General features: G+C 54.4%; 2 protein-coding genes and 1 long non-coding RNA gene across 18 annotated transcripts; 1 reads left to right on the top strand and 2 right to left on the bottom strand.

Annotated features, from left to right (window-relative positions):
* Nucleotides 1-2850: 2850 nt before the first annotated feature.
* Nucleotides 2851-11405, bottom strand: C4H9orf50 (chromosome 4 C9orf50 homolog). Of its 5 annotated transcripts, none has more exons than XR_014083309.1 (7): nt 9436-10151; nt 9008-9101; nt 8792-8905; nt 5541-5718; nt 3705-3944; nt 3395-3551; nt 2851-3079 (listed from the first exon to the last, which is right to left on the bottom strand). XR_014083309.1 is itself a non-coding variant. In XM_081594828.1 (7 exons), exons 1-7 carry the CDS (start codon nt 9953-9955, stop codon nt 2975-2977), a joined length of 1314 nt encoding a protein of 437 aa, XP_081450954.1. In that variant the 5' UTR covers nt 9956-11405; the 3' UTR covers nt 2851-2974. The 5 variants fall into 5 exon arrangements, 4 of the variants coding, with proteins under 4 accessions (XP_081450954.1, XP_081450955.1, XP_081450956.1 ...); XM_081594828.1 differs by having other exon boundaries at nt 3705-3870; nt 5561-5718; nt 9436-11405; XM_081594829.1 differs by having other exon boundaries at nt 3431-3551; nt 3705-3870; nt 5561-5718.
* A 1008-nt stretch (nt 11406-12413) lies between these two features.
* Nucleotides 12414-15779, bottom strand: LOC145546823 (uncharacterized). The gene is made up of 2 exons (XR_014083312.1): nt 13742-15779; nt 12414-12543 (listed from the first exon to the last, which is right to left on the bottom strand). It is a non-coding gene; the product is annotated as an uncharacterized LOC145546823 (long non-coding RNA).
* NTMT1 (N-terminal Xaa-Pro-Lys N-methyltransferase 1) lies at nt 14237-22240 on the top strand. 12 transcript variants are annotated; one of them, XM_081594849.1, is made up of 5 exons: nt 14237-14308; nt 14785-14887; nt 19950-20099; nt 20887-21139; nt 21850-22240. In XM_081594849.1, the coding sequence occupies exons 4-5, from the start codon at nt 20989-20991 to the stop codon at nt 22104-22106; spliced, it is 408 nt and encodes a 135-aa protein (XP_081450975.1). In that variant the 5' UTR covers nt 14237-14308; nt 14785-14887; nt 19950-20099; nt 20887-20988; the 3' UTR covers nt 22107-22240. The 12 variants fall into 12 exon arrangements, with proteins under 12 accessions (XP_081450975.1, XP_081450969.1, XP_081450976.1 ...); XM_081594843.1 differs by having other exon boundaries at nt 19950-20163; XM_081594850.1 differs by having other exon boundaries at nt 14237-14381; nt 20891-21139.
* Nucleotides 22241-22755: the final 515 nt, after the last annotated feature.

The following is a 22755-nucleotide window of genomic DNA, read 5'->3' as shown; positions in this document are numbered from 1 at the left end:
AACTAGGAGAGAAACATCTGGCCCCTGCCCACCCAGATGCTTGCCCTCCAGGGACCAGATGGTGAAAACCCGGCCTGGGGAACGCAGAAGACGAATGCTTCTCCCTTCCGCCACAGTCTGGACGCCCTTACCCTACCAGAGAGTTCCACAAGCAGCCTTTCCGTTCAGTCACTCAGTTGTCTCCAACTCTGCGACCCCACGGACTGCAGAACACCAGGCGTCCCTGTTCATCACCGACTCTCTGAGCTTGCTCAAACTCATGTTCATAGAGTCGTTGATGGACCATTTCATCCAACCATCTCATCCTCTGTCGTCCCCTTCTCCTCCCGCCTTCAATCTTGCCCAACATCAGGGTCTTTTCCAATGAGTCAGTTCTTCGCATAAGGTGGCCAAAGTATTGGAGCTTCAGCATCAGTCCTTCCAGTGAATATTCAGGACTGATTTCCCTTAGGATGGACTGGTTTGATCTCCTTGCAGTCCAAGGGACTCTCAAGAGTCTTCTCTAACACCACAGTTTAAAAGTATCAATTCTTTGGCGCTCAGCTTTCTTTATGATCCAACTGACTACTGGAAAAACCACAGCTTTGACTATACAGACCTTTGTCAGTAAAGTAATGTCTCTGCTTTTTAATATGTGTCTAGGTTTGTCATAGCTTTTCTTCCAAGGAGCAAGCGTCTTTTAACTTGATGGCTGCAGTCACCATCTGCAGTGATTTTGAAGCCCAAGAAAATAAAATCTCTCACTGTTTCCATTGTTTTCCCATCTGTTTGTCATGAAATGATGGGACCAGATGCCAGGATCTTAGTTTTTTTGAATGTTGAGTTTTAAGCCAGTTTTTTCACTCTCTCCTTCAGTTTCATCAAGAGGCTCTTTAGTTCCTCTTCACTTTCTACCGGCAATGCTTAGCAAGCCCCTTAACCCGAAACTGGAGAAGGAAATGGCAACCCACTCCAGTATTCTTGCCTGGAAAATTCCATGGACTGAGGAGCCTGGTGGGCTACAGTCCATGGGGTCGCAAAGAGTCGGACACAACTGAGTGACTTCACCTCACTTTCTGCCATAAGGATGGTGTCATCTGCATATCTGAGGTTATTGATTTCTCCTGGCAATCTTTGATTCCAGCTTGTGCTTCATCCAGCCAGTGAAATGATTCAGTACATCATTTCTCTGCACGTAAGTTAAATAAGCAGGGTGACAATATACAGCCTTCACGTACTCCCTTCCCAGTTTTGAACAGTTTTAACTGTTGCTTCTTGACCTGCATACAGATTCCCCAGGTGGCAGGTAAGGACATCTGGTATTCCCATCTCTTTAAGAATTTTCCACAGTTTGTTGTGATTCACACAGTCAAAGGCTTTAGTGTAGTCAATGAAGCAGATGTTTTTCTGGAATTCTCTTGCTTTTTCTATGATCCAACGGATATTGGCAATTTGATCACTGGTTCCTCTGCCTTTTCTAAATCCAACTTGAACATCTAAAAGTTCTTGGTTAATGTACTTTTGAAGCCTATCTTGGAGAATTTTGAGCATCACTTTACTAGCATGGGGGATGAATGCAATTGTGCGGTAGTTTGAACATTCTTTGGCATTGCCTTTCTTTGGGATTGAAATGAAAATGACCTTTTCTGGTCCTGTGGCCACTGCTGAGTTTTCCAAGTTTGCCGGCATATTGAGTGCAGCACTTTCACAGCATCATCCTTTAGGATTTGAAATAGCTCAGCTGGAATTCCATCACCTCCACTAGCCTTGTTCATAGTGATGCTTTCTAAGGCCCACTTGACTTCGCATTCCAAGATGTCTGGCTCTAGGTGAGTGATCACACCATCGTGGTCATCTGGGTCATTAAGATCTTTTTTGTACAGTTCTTCTGTGTATTCTTGCTACCTCTTCTTAATATCTTCTGCTTCTGTTAGGTCCATACCATTTCTGTCCTTTATTGAGCCCATCTTTGCATGAAATATTCCCTTGGTATCTCTCATTTTCTTAAAGAGATCTCTAGTCTTTCCCATTCTATTGTTTTCCTCTATTTCTTTACATTGAACATTTAGGAAGGCATTGTTATCTCTCCTTGCTCTTCTTTGGAACTCTGCATTCAGATGGGTATATCTTTCCATTTCTCCTTTGTCTTTCGCTTCTCTTTTCTCAGCTATTTGTAAGGTCTCCTCAGACAACTATTTTGCCTTTTTGCATTTCTTTTTCTTGGGCATGGTTTTGATCACAGGCTCCTCTACAATGTTACAAACCGCCATCCACAGTTCTTCAGATCATCTGTCTATCAGATCTAATCCCTTGAATCTATTTGTCACTTCCACTGCGTAATTATAAGGGATTTGATTTAGGTCATACCTGAATGGTCTAGTGGTTTTCCTTACTTTCTTCAATTTAGGTCTGAATTTTGCAATAAGGAGTTCATGATCTGAGCCACAGTCAGCTTCCGGTCTTGTTTTTGCTGACTGTATAGAGCTTCTCTATCTTCGATTGCAAAGAATATAATCAATCTGATTTCGGTACTGACTATCTGGTGATGTTCATGTGTAGAATCGTCTCTTGTGTTGTTGGAAGAGGGTCCTCTTCCAACAACAAGCAGCCTTTGGTTCTAGTCAAAGATGGAGGCTGGTGGGGGTGGTGGTTCAGAGCATGTGCCTGTTTCAGGTGTGGGCTGATCTAGGTTGACAGAGGCTTGGTCACAGGTTTGAGGTGTATGGCAGGGCCTCTCACCTCCCAGAATGGTTCACTTGGAACAAGCCTGACCCCTAAAGATGCCTCGCTTCCTCATCTTCTCTGACCCTACCCCTTCCATACCCCCTGGTCCAGGACCCCTGAAGACTAGCAACCAGGCACCTGGAGAGGTTTGTAGGGTGAGACCCGGCAGCAGGTACCAGCCACCTGGGATGTGTGTTTATTTGTGGGTCGGGGAAGGCCTCTCCTCACCCCTCACCCATGTCCACGCCTGGGCTTGGCCACCAGTGACCGTTCACCTCTGGGTGCGATGTGATGCTGAAGGCAGGAGGAGCTGGTACCCCTTAGGGCGGCCTCGTTTCAGGACCGTGTGCAACACCAAGTTGGGCAGGAAGTACTCCTAGAGCGAGAAGGAGGGCCATTTTCAGGGGCTCTGGGCAGGAGATGGGGTTTCCTGGGCCCAGGGAGTTCTACACCGCAGCCTGAGGGGGCAGACACTGCGGTCGGCCCCATTTTATAGATGCAAAAACTGACATAAAAAAGCCCCCACCTATAGCAGGGTAGGAGCTGGAATCTGACCCCAGGCGGTCCAGCCTGAAAGCCCACCCCTTAGCCAAGAACATACAGAGGCTTTACCCAGAGACCAAGCCACCCCACTGGGCATCCTCCCGCCAGGCAGGGCGCTCCAGGTGGCTGGCCACTGGCAGTTGCTCACCAGCTTCTGGCTCCAGGAACAGGGCAATTTGCCCACCTGCTCCAGGAAGGTTTTGAGGTCCCCCCGCTGTCTCTGGGCGGTGGCCCTGGGGATGAAGGGCAGGCTGCTGTTCATGGAAGTGTCCTCAGAGAGGTGGCCTTTCGGCTCCAGGGTGGACCTGAGGGGGACAGGAGCCCATGAGCTGCGTGGACCCTGAGTCCCAGGTCCACGCGTGGCTGGCAGGACCCTCCAGGGCCCAGACCACCACTGGACAGGGAGGTTTACAGGGTGAGGAGGTGCGAGAATCCTGTCCCTTTCCATAAAGCCTCACAGGCCAGGGAAGTCCCAGCTGAAGGAGCTGGCCGCGGTCTCCTCCTTGGCTGTCGGGTACAGGGCTTTGGGCAAGCTCTCCAGCCATCTCCCGAAACTCCCGAACACCCGATCTGATGCTGTCGACCAGGGGTTGGCTGTCCTGTTCTCGAAGATGCCCTGCCGGACTGAAGGAGAGGGGGCATGGGTGAGATCTCTTCCCCGGGCGGGGCCACTTGTACCCCACCCTCCCCCGTCTTCCCTGTGGCAGGCAGAGCCCTGTCTCCATGGCAACCCAAGGCTCCCCAGCGCCTTCTGGCTGCCTCCAGAGAAGGCTCGGATTTTAAAACTATCCTGCATGACTGTTTCTGCCTTTCTTATCCAAGCTCTGCACCCCCCCATCCTCTCCCACACACCCACTCTTGCTCCAGGCCAAAACAGGCCCCCTTTCCCACCATGGGAAGGCCAGTGGCCCCCCCACCCAGGGAATCCAAGCGATGATGCTGAGAATCCTACAGGGTTGGAGTCTTTCCTGCCCAACAGCTGCCCCTCTGGCTGGTCAGGAAGCCTGAAATCCCCGTTCTGGTGCCCCAAGGGGATGGCCACAGCCCCTGTGCCCAGTGGCTGCCAAGGAAGTATCTCCCGTGCCAGCCAGGTGCCATTCCCAAGAAACTTTCTCCAGGCCCCCCTCCCTTTCCTGGGATTCCCAGCGGTGGCTGGGGTGGACTCTGACTTCTCAGCTGCTTGTCATCTGCTCTTGGGGTCTTGGCTTCCCCCATCAAACAAAACTGGGCAAAATTTCAGCTTCCACCTCCAACTTCCTGTGATCCTGAGGGGGCTGGGTCGGGCTCCTCCTGAATCAGCCAAGGTCCTGGATTTTGAGGACTTTACCCCCAGCGAGGGCAGTAGAAGGGAGCGACAGAGGATGAGGTGGTTGGATGGCATCATCGACTCAATGGACATGAATTTGAGCAAGCTCTGGGAGTTGGTGAAGGACAGGGAAGCCTAGCGTGCTGCAGTCCATGGGGTCACAAAGAGTCGGACATGACTGAGCGACTGAACAATAATAATCCCCAGCAAGGCTTTGGAGCAGCTGTTCTGTGAAAGGGCACACAGTTGGTGCTTAATAAATAGACGAGGCTGTTGGATTGCTGGATCCTGAGAAGAGAAAGGGCCAGGCAGATGGGGAAGGGGGCCTTGGGAAGGGTCATACGAGAGCGAGGATGTGTATTCTTCCTGCTTGCCTCTTGTGACACCCACTTCAGAAAACTGGAAACTGCCAGGGCTGATACGACCACAATCCATCACCCAAAGAGCCGAGAGCAAAGTTCTCCCCGGGGAACCTGGGACTGATAGTCGGTTCCGAGCTTCCTTGCTGGACCAGGCAGTGCCAGCCTCTCGCAGAGGTGTGATCTTCTAGAACTTTCTGGACACCTCCCCAGCCAGGCCCCTGAGGTCTGCCTTCATGGCTCTGGGAAAAGCTTCGGGTGTCTCTGTTCTCACTTTCTCCAGCCCCTGGAGGCCAGATGCGGGGTCTGCAGGCTGTGGATGCGGGTTCCAAGGTGGGCAGAGGATACAGCATGTGGAAACCCTTGGGAGTGAGCAATCCTTCCGTGGTGGCCAGGCCTGGGCAGACCCTGTTCTCTGGGCCCAGCTGCTCCCTGGCACCATCTGCCTTGAGCCACCTCTGCTGGACCTCAGACCCTCTACACAGTCCTTGAAGGTCACTCTAAGAGCCCCTGGAAAGGCCAGTTCAGGGGCCTCCTCTGTGGGGTCAGTGGCCTCTTGGCCTTTGCAGTACCAAGGCCCAGCCTCTGCTGGCCAGGTTTCAGGCTGGAACTTTCTGGAGTCCCGGGGCTCCCCCTCCTGTCTGCTCACCGGCACAGCTGCGTTCCCAGTAACGGAGTGCTGTGTCCCGCAGCGTCTCGTCAGCGAATCGCACTCGGAAAGGGCATCGCCTGTTGTGCCCTGAGCCTTCCCCCGAGGAGTTGTGGGTGAGCACAGCCTTGAGCTTGGGGGTCTGTGTAGCCCGGGGCCTGGTGAGAGAGACGAGAGGGGCTCAGCTGCCAGCTACCATGTCACCCCGGCAACACACACGTCCACCAGAGCTCTCTGTGGGATCCTGACCACTAGAGGAGGTCCCTTCTGAGCACTCCCTGACCCCCAAAGCAATGGATCAAGCATATAACAGGCATCAGCCCACCAAACCCACACAACCCTGTGAAACACGATTATTAGTCCCATTTTACCAGTGAGGAAGCCCAGGGACCGCCCGACTCCTGAGTTCATACCCTTCTTCTCTTGCTGAATTGTTTGATATACAAGAGTGCCCGCTCTGGAACCAGTATTCAGAGCCCAGTTCCACAGAGGCACAGAGGTTTTTTTTTTTTTTGCAACTTGCCCAAGATCGCACAGCTGGTCAGGGGTGGGACAGGGCTCTGAATCCTGGTTCCAGAGCGGGCACTCTCGTATATCAAGCAATTCAGCAGAGAGAAGAAGGATATGAACTCAGGAGTCGGGCAGTCCCTGGGTTTCAATTCTAATTCTTGGAACCTCAGTTTCTTTGTCTGTAAAATGGGATCCTCATGCCCACAGTACAGGGCTGGGAAGACGTGAAAGAGACTGAAAAGCACCCCCCACACCCCCAGGGTCTGCAGGGCCAAGAGTAAACATCTCTGAGAACTGTTCTCATAGTCATCAATTTCAACTAGGAAACATCCCAGTCCTGTGACATGGGGCAGACCACCAGCAGATCTCCCCTTTAAATTATGTACTGTGTATTGTGGGCAGGGTAACAATATCCTTATAAGAGTTTGCATGAGTGCATGCTAAGTCTCTTCAGTCGTGTCAGACTCTTTTGCGATCCTATGAACTATAGTCTGCCAGGCTCCTCTGTCCATGGGATTCTCCAGGCAAGAATACTGGAGTGAGTTGCCATGCCCTCCTCCAGGGGATCTTCCCAACTGGCAGATGGGTTCTTTACCACTAGCGCCACCTGGGAAGAGCTATAAGAGTTTCAGTGCATGCCAAGTCGCTTCAGTCATATCCGACTCTTTGTGACCCTATGGACTGTGGCCTGCCAGGCTTCTCTGCCCATGGAATTCTCCAGGCAAGAATACTGGAGTGGGTTGCTGTGCCCTACTCCAGGGGATCTTCCTGACCCAGGGATCAAACTCACGTCTCTTTTGTCTAACTTGCATTGATAGGGGGCTTCTTTACACTAGCACCCCCTAGAAGTGCGCTAAGAGCTTGGTGAGAATCAGATAAAATGTGAGGCATCTAGTGTGGAGCCTGGCCAGGGGCCTGGGCTCAGTAAAGGGGATCCGTGATTATTACATTTATTGTTATTCATTTCAGCCTCCAGAGCAAGGCTGCAGAAGGTTGTGCTTGATCCATCCATGGCTCTGTTATTCAGAAATGCCATGTTCGATCTTAAGTACATGCCTATGGATATACCTGCTTCCATTTATCTGACCACATCTTTATGTCCATGTGTACACAGAGAGGAAACTTTTCATGAGTCCCTTAAAGAGCCAGGCAGCCAGGACATGACCAAGACTGTGTCGGCTACACGCATTGGGACCTAGTTACGCAACGGTGGTGTGTATCCATAGGCGGTGTGTTCCTGGAGCCCTGAGTCAAGAAGGGTTCTGAGGCTCAGTGGGGGAAAAGTGCTGTGCTCAATTAGTAATGTCTGCCATGGGCCCAGGATGAGAAGGAATGGCATGTCTAGCGTATGTACTGTCCCTGGTCTTTAAACTCAGGGACCATGCTCTTCACCTTTCGTCCAGGGTTAAGCAGGAGGAACTACTTCTGCATTATTTTCTCCCTCCCTTAGAGCTATTGCATCCAGGTCCAGCTAAGTTCTAGTGCCCAGGCTCTTCCTACTTCCATTCCTTATTTTATTTCCCCCAATATTTGCCATATGTGCTGTGCTGAGTCACTCAGTCATGGCTGGCTCTCTGTGACCCCATAGACTATAGCCCACCAGGCTCCTCTGTCCATGGAATTTTCCAGGCAAGAATACTGGAGTGGGTTGCCATTTCCTTCTCCATTGACTTCTTCCCTGGTGGCGTCTTCCCTGGTGGCTCAGAGGCTAAAGCGTCTGCCTGCAATGCAGGGGACCCAGGTTCAATCCCTGGGTCAGGAAGATCCCCTGGAGAAGGAAATGGTAACCCACTCCAGTGTTCTTGCCTGGAGAATCCCATGGACGGAGGAGCCTGGTGGGCTACAGTCCACGGGGTTGCAAAGAGTTGGACACGACTGAGCGACTTCACTTTCTCCATTGACATATAGTAAAAGTTAGAGGAAGAGATGGATGAATGAATGGCAGGGTTGGTGGGTGGGTGGGTGGATGAACTGATGGATGAACTAGTATTTGGCACACCACTCGGCTTGCAGGACCTTAGTTCCCCAACCAGGGGTAGAATCCAGGCCACAGAAGTGAAAGCATTGAGTAGTAACCACTGGACTGCCAGGAAATTCCCAAAAAGGTCTTAGTATAAGGTTTGGATCTTAGGAGGATAGGTAGATGTATGGATGCATGGGGAGATGAATGATTATGTAGATGGGTATGTAGACTGGCTTCACGATTAGATTAGTGATGGATAGTATCCTGGATTTACGAGTGGATGGAAGGATTGGTAGATGATCAATCATTGAATTCATGGATAGGTGGATAGAATTGTGGGAGTTTGTGAATAGCTGGATGACTGGCTGGCTGGCTGGCTGGCTGGAGAAATGGATTAATGAATCAACAGGAGACCTGATTCATGAGTGGATGGATGGATAGAGAGATTCATGAATAGACTGTAAAAGACCTGGTTCACAGATGTACGCAATGGTGGATGGGTGAATAGGAGAATGAATATATGAATGAATTCATCAATGAATTATGAATGTGTGGGTAAAAGACCTGATTAATGAATGGGTGGATGGATTCATAGATGTTGACGGATGATCCTTAAACAGGTTGGGAGAAGACCTGATTCATGGATGGACATATAGATGGATGAACAGGTGGGCAGATGGATAAATTCTGAAAAGACAGAGGAAGGAAAGAAATGTTCTTTCTCCCCACCCACCTACTCCCATCCTCCCATAACTCACTGATTGGCCTTGACCGTGGTGAACTGCCGGTAATCTCTACTCAAGGGCCCCAGGGCAGGTATCTGATGAAGCAAAATCTTCTTAAGGCTATTCGTGAGGTAGGAAGACTGGCCCCTTGAAAACAAATAGGCCACACCTGAGATGAGTGATCGGGGTCCCCCATGGTCAGAGCGTTGATGACAACACCGTCCCCACGAAGAGGTCACTGACGCTTACCCAACGTCTGGGAGGAAGCGGGAGCTGGAACACCGAGGAGGACTTCCGTTGAACTCTGACGCAGGATCCCTTTGATGCTGAGATGCTGAGGGTGCTGGGGGCAGGGGCGGGCAGGATGAAGTAGAAAGAGTTATGAGCCTTCGCTTGGGGACAGTCTTTATTAGGGTCTTCCTGGTTGCATGGCCTTGGGCCTCAGTTTATTCATCTGTACAATGGCAGACCCGCTCTCAAGCGGTGGTTGTCAGGATTCTGCCACCCCTACTTCACTAATACAAGCATCCTTCTACGCCAGGAGGTGTGACCCCAACTCCGACCAGCCCCACTCCGACCAGCCCCACTCCGACCAGCCCCACTCCGACCACCCCCACCACCGGAAATGACGCAGCCCCGCCTTGCCCCGCCCCCTGGGGGGGCCGTAGGGGCCTCACTCGGTGGGAGGAGCTGTTCCGCAGACTCAGCCCTGAACTGTCGCCGGAACTGCCGGAACCCGCCCGGGAGAACTTCTCCTAGGAGGGAGCCCAAGGAATCGGAGGTCTCCTTGGCCGAGCCCCTGCGAGGGTCCTTGCGCTGTCCGAGCTCGGGGCATGCGGGCGCCGATTCGGGGGCCTCGCCGGCCAAGAGCAGGGGCGGCAGCAGCAGCGACCTCAGCCTTGTCCGGCTCCTCGCCGGCCGCTGGGCCACGGTGGGCAGGACCGGCAGGCGGGACCGGGAGCGCCTGAAGCCCAGCCCGGGATTGGAGTGCAAAGACTCACACGCGGGGGCCTGCCACCACCCGGCGCCGCCCTCCGAGGCCCTAGAGCCCCTGGAGACCCCCGCGCCCGAGGCTGCTCGGAGCTCGGGCCGCAGCAGCCTGAGCAGCAGCGGGTCTCTGCGCCGGCGATCGCCACCGCCGGGGAGCCCCTCGGGCGCCACCTGCTGGGCCCAGAAGCTGGGGCGACGCCGGGGCATGTCTGGCCCTGCGCTCAGCTCAGGGCATCCTCACCCTAGTGCGGGGCGGAGGGGGGTGTCGTGGGAAGTCGATAGGAGGGCGTAGACCAGCCCCCCAGGCCATAGCGCCCAGAGCGCGGCAGTGTGGTTCGGGGGGTACCACCAATGGCCCTCCAGACAGTAAAAGTGGTTTCAGGCTAGAGCGCCCCGATCCTCTGTTTCCTCACCTGAAAAAACGGTGACGGTGAGAGTACCCACCTTCTCAAGTTGCTGTGACGTTTAAATGAGCCAGCAGATGTAAATGGCTTAGAATAATGCCAGGCACGTTGTACGTGCTTAACAAAGCCTAACTGCTATTATTATTTTTGAATTATTATTTAGGATTTAGTCTCAGCTCCATTACTTACTGGGGCTTCCCTGGTGGCTCAGACAGTCAAGAATCCCCCTGCAGTGGAGGAGACCTCGGTTCCATCCCTCAGTTGGGAAGATCCCCTGGAGAAGGGAATGGCTACCCACTCCAGTATTCTTGCCCGGAGAAGTCCATGGACAGAGAAGCCTGGCAGGCTCTACAGTCCATGGGGTCCGTAAAGAGTCGGACAGGACTCAGCAACTTTCACTGCCATTACTTGTTAGCTCTCAGTGCCCTCATCTGTAGAATGGGGATAACCCAGGGCCTGCTCCTTTGTGACAATAAAACCCCACCATGTGGAAAGCACTGAACACCTGGAGTGTTCAACTTGCTCTACTGTTACTAGCTCTCAGGTAGGAAATGGGAAAGCTGGAACCAGCTTAAAGGGGTGGCTTGCCCTGCAGTTGCCCATTCCTGCTGGAGCCCCAGAGTCCCTTGGGTGGGAGCTTGTTGAAAATACAGATGCCCCAGATTCCGATTCACTGGGTCTGGGGTCAGGCCACGACACGTATTTTTAACAAACTTCCCCTTTGCAGACAGAGCCCCAGACCCCACACCCCCAGCTTCTGACACTGGGATCTGAGCCTGCTTCCTCCCTACCACACCCCACTCCCCAGATTGCTGTCAGCTCTGAACCGGCTTCCCAGGGGGCACGGCTTCCCAGGGGGCACCGTGGTAAAGAATCCACCTGCCAAGCAGGAGACTCAGGTTCGATCCCTGGATCAGGAAGATCCCCTGGAAGAGGAAACGGCAACCCACTCCAGTATTCTTGCCAGGAGAATCCCATGGACAGAGGAGCCTGGCAGGCTGCGGTCCATGGGGTCACAGAGTCAGACATGACTGAGCATGCACCACGCACACGTGCACTGACCAGCTGCTAGTGTCACACTCACCCTAGTGGGGCTTTGTGCGGGTGGGGCCAGAGATGGTCCCCTGAGTTTAGAGCCCCCTAACAGGTGGGCTGGTCCTTGGGAGAGCCCATCCTCCCGGCCTGGTCCCTCTGCTGGCCCCTCCCTGCTGCCTCCATGCCTTTCCAGAGTGATTGTGACCTGCCTGGCACTCAGGGCCAAGTGGGCGCTGAGGCTGGGTGCGGGGGAGGGCAGAGGGCGGGGCTGTCACGCTCAGGATGTCAAGGCTGCAGTCACAAAGGGGCGTGGGGCTCCCTGCCAGGGCAACCAGGCCCAAGGCAGGGATGAGGGGCTGGGGGTTCAGTTACCCTCTCTGGACCTGGGAGGCTCAGATGGGTCGGGTTTGGGCTGGGGTGGCTCTGGAGTTAGAACTTGGAAGTCTGGGCAGTAAGAATGTGGCGGGCCTGGAAGCTGCAAGAACCAGCTTTGAGCCTGCGCTCTGCTTCTTTACGCTGTGTGATGCTGGTTACATCTCTCCTTTCTCAGGGCTCCATGATAAAATGGACAGTTGGGCTCCATCTGTGACTCTCGGTTGGGAGGGGGCAGGGAGGAAGCTTGTATTATAAAACTTGAGTGAGGAACAAGGGTAGTTTGGGCAGTGATTTCACTGGCCTGGTAGGATTTTACAATTTGAAAATGGAAAAAAAGATTACTTTGAATTCACATTACAAGATGTCTGCCTGGAGGAGGCATCCCAGACAATGTAATGGATTTCTTTTTTTTTTAAATTATTTATTTGGCTGTGTTAGGTCTTCCTTGTGGCACATGGGCTCTCCATTGCCTCAAGCAAGATCTCTTGTTGTGATGTACGATCTTTTGCTGTGACTTGTTGTGACTTACAGACCCTCCAGCTGCAGCATGCAGACTCATTTTTCTCCTCAGCATGTGGGATCTTGGTTCCCCCACCAGGAATTGAACCCATGTCCCCTGCACTGCAAGGCAGATTCCTAACCCCTGGACCACCAGAGAAATCCCAATTAATGTATTTCTGCAAAGATTCCTAAACCAGGAATGGAAGAGCATCCTTCCTTAGGAAGTTAGAATTTTGAGTGGGGAGGATGAGAAATTTTTTCTATTTATTCTAAGGGTATGTGAATTTTTAGAAAATGAATGAGGAACACCAGACTACCTAGATGATTTCTAAGGAACCCTCCAGCCCATACATGCTGCGGACATTTATTGAGTACCACATGCGAGGCTTGGGAATTCAGTGAATCCAGAGGCTTTGGAGATCAGCGGCCCAGCCAGACCTGGAAAAGTCTTGGAGTCCAGATGCAGGGAAGGGAGTTTGTCTTCCATGGACAGGGAAAAAAAAAAAGGTAGAGGTGAATTTTTAGGCATCCCTAAAAGATCTAGACTCAGAGCCACACCCGCAAAGATTATAGAAACTTCCTGATTGAGGCTGCCCAAGATTTATCCTCTTGCCATAGAGGTGTAGAAAATGAAGTTTGGGAGAGGGGCCCTAGGCCAGGGAACTAAGTCTTAACTGGAGTGCCCTAGGGAATCATGTATGGATGTGAGAGCTGGACTATAAAGAAAGCTGAGCACTGAAGAATTGTTGCTTTTGAACTGTGGTGTTGGAAAAGACTCTTGAGAGTCCCTTGGACACCAAGGAGATCCAACCAGTCCATCCTAAAGGAAATCAGTCCTGAATATTCATTGGAAGGACTGATGCTGAAGCTGAAACTCCAATACTTTGGCCACCTGATGTGAAGAACTGACTCATTTGAAAAGATCCTGATGCTGGGAAAGATTGAAGGCAGGAGGAGAAGGGGACGACAGAGGATGAGATCACTGACTCAATGGACATGAGTTTGAGTAAACTCCTGGATTTGGTGATGGACAGGGATGCCTGGCGTGCTGCAGTCTATGGGGTGGCAGAGTCGGACGTGACTGAGCGACTGAACTGAACTGAAGGGAGGATGCTACATAATATGGACAGATATGGGGACTCAATAGCAGGTCAGGGGACTTCCCTGGTGGTCCAGTGGCTAAGACTCTGTACTCCCAATGCAGGGGGCCCAGTGTCAATCCCTGGTCAGGGAACTAGATCCCAAATGCAACAACTAAGAGCCTACATGCTGCAACTAAGACCCAGTTCAGCCAAATAAATAAATATTAAAAAAAAAAAATAGCTGGTGGGGCTTTTCAGGGCACCCCACTTCCCCACCATAGCTTTCACTTCATTAGAGCAAACACACTTTAAGCACCTCCTGTGTGCAGTGTCCAGGAAGCACTGTAAATCTAAACCAGGATGTCGGTTTAGGAAAAAAGAATTTATGATAAATATTATGAATATTATGCTATACACGAATATTGTGACAAATATTATGAATCAGTTTCTATTTTCTGACTCCAAACACAGGGCTGAAGGCTCAACTCACAATATCCCACAGATTTAACCCTCTGAGCATTGAAAAATGAGTAATTATTCTGTGCATCTGGCAGAAGTGGAGACTGAGGCTTGGAGAGGTTCACAAGGTCTTCTACCTGCAAACTCGCATGTTCATCTCGGCTGCTTCAGGGACCAATTCAGAATTTGTGTATGGGAGGAACCTGGGAGAGGGCAACCTTTTCGAAATGGAGACTTCATGGACTAGTTCTGCTTATTTGGAGTGGCAACCCCTTGGCACTGTCAAGGGTATATTTTCCTTTATTTTTGGATCTGTATATTTTAAGGATGTTAATTGTTATGGGTAGAGTTAAGGCTTGAATAAGGCTCTCTCCCCCGCCTCTTTTTTTTGTAACCCATTGGAAGACCCACAAAAGGCTCTTTCTAAGCCGCCTCCAAATGAGCTGGTGCTCAAGCCGGAGGCGGGATAAGCTCTGGGCTGCGGCTGTTTAAAGGCAGGGAAGTTCTCAAGTTAGGGCAGGAGGGAAGTTCTCAAGTTAGGGCAGGAGCCCAAGGCGGGGTGGGGGCGGGGACAAGTCGCGCGCGGGGCGGAGCCCGACGCGGCCCCACCCCCAGAAGCCCGGAAGTGACGTGGGTGGACAAAGGCGGCGCGCGCCGCGCGGTGTCGCTTCCAGCTAAGGTTGGACGGAGCTGGTCGTGGGCAGGTGGGGGTCTTCGCCGCCGCCCTCTTTTCCGCTTCCCCGTCCTCTTCTCTCGTCCCGGGAGCCCCTACCCGGGGTGAGTAGCGCGAGGCGGAGCGGGGTTGGGGGAGAGGAGACAGCGGCCGCCGAGAGCGAGGAGGCCCCGGACCCCAACCGCCTCGGTGCCCTGAGGCCTCCCCGGCTCCTCACGTGACCCGAGCGCGGGCGGGCTCGGCCCCACGTGCGCGCTCGCGGAAGGTCCGCCCGCCAGCCCCCGCCCCCGGGGTCCCGGGGTGGAGGAAGGCTGAGACCCCGCAAGCCTGATCAGGGCACTGCCCCCACGGCGAACCCCGCCGCCGCAAGTTCCTTTCCCTGTCTGAGCCTCAGTTTCCCCTGTGCCAGACGGGTAAGGCGCGCACCCGCAAAGAAGGGTGGGTGTGAGGATTCAGGAAAAGCGCTCGGATCACAGTCTGGCACATGGTATCGTGCTCGTTACACAGGCGTCGCTCTCACATTTCACCCTGGACCTGACCCCAGTGACGGCTCAACAGAGGTGCTATTTCAAAAGACAGCCTGCCGGCCCCCGGAGCCCTTGGAGCCAAGGTCAGCCTGTTGGCAGAGAGGCTGCCATAAATCTGAAGGCCCAGGCCCTGCTGCCCAGTCAGCTGCGACCTCTCTCTGGATCTTGGTGTGTCTGTATGACAAGGGTTAGAAACAGCTGGTGTCAGAGGCCCTGCCGGTGGGGCTGGGCTGTACTGCACGTGGTCTGGCTGTATAGAGTCTGCTCAGTGAGATGGCCTGAGCCCCTGGGAGAAAGGGGACCTTGAGTGGAGTCAGAAGTCTGGATTCTGTCCTTGTTCTGTTCCTGGTTTCCTGTGTGTGTGCATTGCTCCATTTTAGTGAATGGTTTTTCTCTCTGTATGTACCAGGGACTGTGGGAGGGTTGGAAGTGAATACATGTGGCATGCTTTGGTGGCAACCAGAAGCCCTAGAGTCACCAAAACCTTGGGGGTTTCTGTGCCTACGTGGCCGGAGGCTCGCTCCCCTCCGCTGCCGTCGCCAGAGCCACCTGAGTGACTAGATTGACCACCCTGCAGTAGCAGTAGTAATCCCGTAGGTGTGACCAACACACCACGGTTTATAGGGCCTTTCAGCACATTTTCTCATTAGATCTTCACACTTAGCAGAGAGAATTGATGACAATCTCATTGGACAGAGGGTTTTTTTATTATTATTATTTTTTAATTTGAGATTAATATGTGCCCAGCAGTGTCTGGATTGCGTTTCACTTTTATATCCACATTTAATCATCACAACCCTCCTGTAAAGTCAGTATTGTTCCCATTTTATAGATAAAGACACCTACTTAACTGAGATTGTGTCTTATCTGAGCTTACACAGCCAGTGAGAGGCAGAGCCAGCATTCAGACCTGGTTCATTCACCATCAGAGTTTAATCCCCTCCTCTCTTTTTGCATCTTCCTTGTTCCCTCCCTCATGACATGATTCCTTTAAATGTCAAGGTCCCCTGAATAATCTCATTTACAAGAATTCCACTTACAGGCGGTGACAGTTTAGACACCATTCTCTGTTGCGGATCCTGGAAGAAGAGTAGTTGCTGGGGTGGCTGCCCAGGGTCGCACTAAACACCTTGGGTGGGGTGGGGGGATGACCATGAAGGATGCCCAGACACATTCCACTCTCTGAGAAGCAGTAGTTCCCTAATGAGCAAAGGGTTCTTTTCTCCTCCAAGTTTGTTTAGAGCACTAACGAAGCCAGACTGTGCCCAGGCCCCTTCCCTTCCCTGCAGCCACGTGGCTCCTTCCTGTGATCTGGACCGACTGTAGGAGGACTTCTTGCAGTTTGATCGATAACCCTGCTGTCCCCTCTGACTCCTAGGGACCTCCTGTCCACCCCATCTGGATGCCAGGAGGTACAGTGTAGATAGGGCCCCAGGAGTCATGTTTACTAATGAATCTAAGCTGTTAGAACAAATGTCAAAGTTACCTTGCCATTTCCTAGCCTGGATGTGCCTCCCTGGCTTATTCCCAGACTTGGTTTTTAAGTGGAATTCTTGTCAGTGAGATTATTCAGGGGACCTTGACATTTAAAGGAATCGTGTTGTACAGCTTTTGGTAAAGCAAAAAATTATACTGTCAATAAAGGGCTTCAGTGTTATTAGATTGGAATGGTTACATCTTTGTTTGTAGGATTTTCTGAAAAGTACAGAATGGCTGTAGCCGCACAAAGGTCCTTCTTTGATTCCTTCAGCAACCGGTTAGTAAACCGCCACCTTGTATCAGGTCTGAGGCTAAGGGTGTGTGAGGCAGTGTCCCTGCGCCCAGGAGCCCTGTCTGCTGGGAGGAAGGGCAGACAACAGGCAGAGGGAGAGAGTACAGCCCTGGGGGTGTCTGGCCCACATTTATTCTGTTCATTTGATCGGCAGGGAATTTTGCTGAATACCTATGAGCTCTGTGGAATGCAAGAGAAATACAATGATACATCTCAGGATGTTGCCACTGCTTTCTCAGGCAGTTCCCAGTCCAGTGGGGAGAGAGGCACAAATACAGAACCAGAAGTTTGTCTGAGGGGGACAGGATCAAACTACCGGAAGTTTCTCTGAGGGGGGACAGGGTCAAACTACCAGAAGTTTGTCTGAGAGGGGGCAGGGTCAGAGTACCGGAAGTTTCTCTGAGGGGGGACAGGGTCAAACTACCAGAAGTTTGTCTGAGGGGGGGCAGGGTCAGAGTACCGGAAGTTTCTCTGAGGGGGAGCCCTGCTGTGTGGTGTGGAAGAGCTGGCTTTGGCGCTGTCCTTCCTGGGTGGTGGTCGGGGGCAGGTGGGACGCTGTGACAGAGTTGCTGTGGCCCCTGTTGGCCAGGGCCAGGGAGTTCACTTGGCCTTTCGGACCCCACCCACATAAGCCACCCCCAAACCCAGTCAAGTTACACAGTGACATTCAAGCTGGTGGCCCCCTCTCCTGTCAGTTGTCAGGGAGCCACGGTGACAGCCATTCTGCCGCAGCTAGCATGCTTGGGGACTGGTAGGTCTCTGCATCCTTTTGCTGCGCGTGTCCCTTGAGGTTGGAGGACAAGAGTCCATTCTCACAAGCAGCATGCGACGTCCTCGTTCTGATTGGGGGGTAGTAGCTTCAGGGGTTGGGACACGGGTGTGGGACACCGCCATGATTGGGGTGGGGGAGCAGTATTTAGAACCGAGGCCCCCCCAGCCTGTTACCCCAGAGGGCTCTTGGGTTGGTGCAGTACCGGAGCCATTGTCACTGGGGTCCCAAGCCCTGCACCTGCCCAGGAAAGGGAGGGGTCGGTCTGAGAGTTGATTCAGGAGTCTGCAGAAGGACTGGAGCCTCTAGGGGCACAGCGGAAGGGGCCTCCGAGGGTGGATACCTTGGCAAAGGTGCACTAAGGCCGACCCAGGTCGGACACGTGGATCTGTTGGCCCTTCTCTGTTCCTCGGAAGGCCAGCGTGTGACCTGGCCCCTGAGAAAGCCCGGATCCATGGAGGAGGCGGCCCCCTGCCCATCGGCTCTCACCCGCCAGGCCGTGCCCTCCCTGGTGACCCCTCACCGGTGGGGTCTCCGGAAAGGGCTGGCCATGGCAGAAGTGGATCTGCATCAGGGAGCTGTGTCGCTGAGTTGTTTGGGCGGGGCACGCCTGCTGCTTCTGGAAGGTTCCTTCTGAGACAAGTTCAGAATACAGGTGTGGGTTGGAGGCTGGCGACAGATACAGGAGTGAAAAGTCTTCAGCGCTCCTCGTGTTGTTTCCCTTCTCTCCTCCTAGTCTCCAGACTGCGTCCTGAAAGCCCATGCTGTCCTCAGGGCACTTTCCCGTTACTTCTCTTGAAGCATTCCTCCGTCTTAGGGGGTTCTCAGCTCTTTTGTAGGACTGTACCAGCGGGGCAGGGGTGGGCTTAACTACAGCTCCTTGGAGTTCTGTCAAGTTCTGTGAAGCCCCCGGAGCACAGACGCCCACAGCTTTCCTAGAGGACTGGGGGGCTCTCCCTCTGCACCAAGTGACCCCTGTGGGCTCGGTGCCTGGACGCAGTGGTGCAGAGGCCCTGCCTGGGGGGACTTCTGTTCCGTGGAGGCCAGACAGTCAGTAAACAGCTCATTTCAGAAAGAAGCACACACCCTGAAGGCAGCAGCCGTGGGGAGTGGATAAGGGCGTGGGAGGAAGGCGCCTCGGGCAGGTCAGGGCAGGCCTCTGGGAGGGGATGACACTTAAGCTGAGACGCTGTGATGAAAATGAGCTGCCCACGTGGGGAGGCCTAGGGCATGGCAGGTGCACAGGCCTCTCGACCTAGGGTAGGATGCTAGCGTGTGTGTCCACCCCCTCCTTACATGGGGTCCTGGGGACCCTGGCCAGCAGTTTGTTGTGAGGATCCAGTGGCCAGTGAAGAGGCTCTGTCTCCTGGCCCGGCCCTGCCTTGCCATGCTGCCCCAGCTCAGTCCCCAGGCTGGGTCCCCTCACACCCTCACCCTTCAGAAACTCAGCCGATCGCTTCCCCGTTAGTGACACATGGCAGCCAGCTGGGCCAGTCCTCTGTGTGGCATGCATGCCACGCCGTCTCTGCTCTGTCCCTGTCTGTCTAGAGCGTTCCTTGTCCTCAGGGCCTGACTCAGGGCTTGGCTTCACTCAGCCACTGCCCCGTCTGCCATTCGGAAGGGACTCCTCCATCCCTCAAGTTCACTTTCTGTCTCAGTGAGAGGCCTCGTTTCTGCCTTGTGTTTCCATTGGTTCCGTTAGGGGATCGGGCTTTTATCTGGACCAGCCCTGTGCACGGAGAGCATCTATAGACCAATGTTGGCCATGGGGAGAGGTGTGACCCTCCCTGCCCTGCGTGGCTCAGCCCAGCCGGCAGGTGTGGGGCGCTGTGGGCCTCCGCTCTGCTGCAGGGGCCTGGCCATCCGCTGGTCCTCTCCCCTGGGAGTCCACTTGGCTGCCAACACCGCCTTCTGGAGTCTCGCGTCTCAGGCCACTCCCTGCTTGACCCAGAGTAGTTGCAGCTCGCTGCCCTTCGGGGTGAAGGCTGAGTTGGTAACCGTGACTTAGAGGACCCCAAGTTTCCCATTGGAAGAGCCCCCCGCCCTCGCGTCTTTCCAGTTGCTGCGCGAATGTGTCCTCCTCCCTGGTGTCAGCTGCGGTGTCACGTCCCCTGGCGCCCGTCGTCTGCCCGCCCCTGTGCCTCTCGGTGGTCCTCACATGTGCACGATGGTGTGTGTCCACCTGCCCGTCTCCCTGTTCACAGCACTGCACCCAACAGTGAGCCTGTCTGTGTGCTCATGACCGAAGCTGGGAGGTGGGGTCCTCGGTGTCCCAGAGAGGAGGCTTCAGTTCCGTGCTCTGCTCTCCTTTAAGTGTAGATCAGGATCCTGTCTACCCTGGGGTCAGAAGCCACTGGGTCAGGTGTCCTGGCAGGAAAGGAAAGATGGAGAAGCCAGGATGCCGGGTCTCCTGCTCTGACCTGAAAATAGCTTTGCGAAACGACTCGAATGCAAGAGTCAGGAGGCACTGCCCTCCGAGGGGTAGGAGCCAGGGGGCACCGGCCGCTCCTCGGCAGCAGACAGGATCATGTGCCCAGCAGCAGCCGTGCCAGGAGACCAGGGGCCCGAAACCTGGCTGCTTCACCCCCTTGCTTTTCCTTCTCAGGAGCTGCCGCTGCTGAGTTTGGTGCCTGAGCAGAGACGCGGCTGCTGACAGCATGACGAGCGAGGTGATCGAGGACGAGAAGCAGTTCTACTCCAAGGCCAAGACGTACTGGAAGGAGGTCCCGGCCACTGTGGACGGCATGCTCGGGGGGTATGGCCACATCTCCAGCATCGACATCAACAGCTCCCGGAAGTTCCTGCAGAGGTTTCTGAGGGTAGGCGGGTCCAGTGTGCTCTCCAGGAGGAGAGCCCACGTCCACCACCCAGGCCTTGACGAGCGGGTGGGGCGGGCCAGCTCGTAGGCTTTGCTGCAAGGTCCCCCGCCAGGAGCCGGCTGTCGTGCTGGGGCTTCTTGGTGCTGGAACAGAGCAGCCTTCTCGCAGATTGTTCCATTTTGCCAGAGGCGGAAACCTTTGCTCTTCTGCCGTGTTTGCAAAAATCTGGGCTGTGGGTGTTGGCCGGTCTGCTGAACACAGGCTCCCAGTTTCTCGTCCTGCTGCCTCCTCTGTGTCAGGCTGTCAGCGCCGTGGCCGGAGCCTCCCCAGGCCTGCCTCCCTGCCTTTCCCTCGGCACATACCGAGGCTGCTGTTGCCCCCTGCTCTACCCATGTGCCATCCTCCCAGGTGTGTTCAAGGAGTGCCCTCTTCCTCCTTTCACTGCTCCTCTGCATAGTTTCTGATGAGTCTCGGGAGCAAGAGGAGATGAGGGCATCTATTCGAGTTAACACCTTTAAGTGGAGGTTGGCTTTCATTTCAAGAACACGTGGCCCAGAAAAAGGCTGTGCTGTGCTCACGCCCACCGCTGGTCCCACCCACGCCAGCCTCCAGCCTGTGCTGATCTGAGTAGTTCCGAGGGGCTCACAAGGAAAGGCCCGTTTGCAGAGACAGGGTCCCTTTGGCTTTCTAACCCTTCTCTTCAGTCTGTCTGCTCTGCTTTAGGAAGGCCCGAACAAGACGGGGACCTCGTACGCCCTGGACTGTGGAGCTGGCATTGGGAGGATCACCAAGCGGCTGCTCTTGCCTCTCTTCGGAGTGGTGGACATGGTGGACGTAACGGAGGACTTCCTGGTCAAGGCCAAGACCTACCTGGGCGAGGAGGGCAAGCGAGTGAGGAACTTCTTCTGCTGCGGCCTCCAGGACTTCAGCCCTGAGCCGCAGTCGTACGACGTGATCTGGATCCAGTGGGTGATAGGTGAGCCTCCTGCGCCTCTCTGCACCTTCCTGCAGGTTGGGTGGCCAGCGGGGCTCCTCAAATCCTCCCTCCCCAGGGCTCCACCTCGAAGGTTCATTTGTTTCCACATTTTGTTTCAACTCAGTATCTGCTGCAACCCATTTGGGGGCAGTTTTTTGTTGAAAAAAAATTTTAATTTTCAAGTTTTAATTGCATTCAAAAAATGTGGAAATAAGTTTTTATAAGGAAGGGGTTTTTAGGAAAAGCGGAAGCCGTGGCCGCCCCCCGTGCTGTTTGTGGGGAGCGAGCCCGGCCCTGCCGTCCTGCACCCACTTAGCCTGACGGCACACTTGGGGTGCTTTTCTCGGGCAGCCCACCTGGCAGCAGGCCTCCTCTGCAAGCTGGGCGGCCCAGGCCTGCTGGGAGCCCACGGGGTCCAGCCCTGAATTCTGTTTGGGGTTGTAATGTAGGTGAGGAACTTGGCCGGGTGCATGCCCCTGGCCCAGGCTAGAAGGGGTGGGGGGAGGGCAGGTGTGGGGCAGGTGGCTTCTGAGCTCATCTCTGCTCATAGTGGGGTTTGGTGAACCCCTCCGGGCTGTTGAGAGCCAGCGCGCCCTGTGTGTTCAGCACAGTCAGCGCTCAGGAAGTCAGCAGTGCCAAAAGCCACGCAGGGGCCTAGAGGGGCCTGGAGGGGCCCGCCTCGCCCCGGTGACGGCCTCTGCCTCCCCCAGGCCACCTGACCGATCAGCACCTGGCTGAGTTCCTGCGGCGCTGCAAGAGGGGCCTGCGCCCCAACGGCATCATCGTCATCAAGGACAACATGGCCCAAGAGGGCGTCATCCTGGACGACGTGGACAGCAGCGTGTGCCGCGACCTGGACGTGGTGCACAAGATCGTCCGCAGCGCGGGCCTCAACCTCCTGGCCCAGGAGCGGCAGGAGAACCTCCCGGATGAGATCTACCATGTCTACAGTCTAGCCCTGAGATGAGTGGTCCGGCAGAGCGAGGGACCGGTGTGGGGCCGGGGGACTGGCGGCTGGGTGAGGCCCAGAAGCGCCACGTCGGTGGTTTGGGAGTGTTGAGCGGGGCCACTAAATACACCTGTCTGCCGTCCACTGCCAAACAGGCTCTTTTTCAAAAAGGCATAAGGGAACCCAGTCTGGAGGGGTGCTGCTGGATGGGGCGGTGAGGCTGGAGCGAGGTGGGGACTGCCCTGCAGGCCCACGTGACTCCTGGGCCCCTGTGCTCCCATCAAAAGCGCGAGTTGAGTCCCTCACCTCCAGGACACTGGCTGGTCTTCCAGCTATAGGCCTGACTGCCTCAAGAGGAAGAGAATGACCCTTAATGCAGTTGCTGAGGACTGTGCCTCAGGGTAGGAGGGGAGATGGGCCTGTGGGGCCTGCAGCTCTGAACCTCCTGGCTGCCAGAGCCCACGCGGCACCTGCTGAATCGTGGGGGGCATGTCCACGTTCCCGGTGCTGTTGGGAGATGGGGGCATGTCCATGTTCCTGGTGCTGTTGGGAGATGGGGGCATGTCCACGTTCCTGGTGCTGTTGGGAGATGGAGGGGATGTCCACATTTCTGGTGCTGGTGGGGATGGGGCCCTGGCATCCTAACATCACCACAGCCTGCCTGCGC

The sequence above is a fragment of the Giraffa tippelskirchi genome, chromosome 4 (assembly GCF_054371585.1).
Source record: "Giraffa tippelskirchi isolate mGirTip1 chromosome 4, T2T-mGirTip1v1.2.pri, whole genome shotgun sequence".
Lineage (NCBI taxonomy): Eukaryota > Metazoa > Chordata > Mammalia > Artiodactyla > Giraffidae > Giraffa > Giraffa tippelskirchi.
This window is presented reverse-complemented; position numbering and strand designations above follow the sequence as displayed.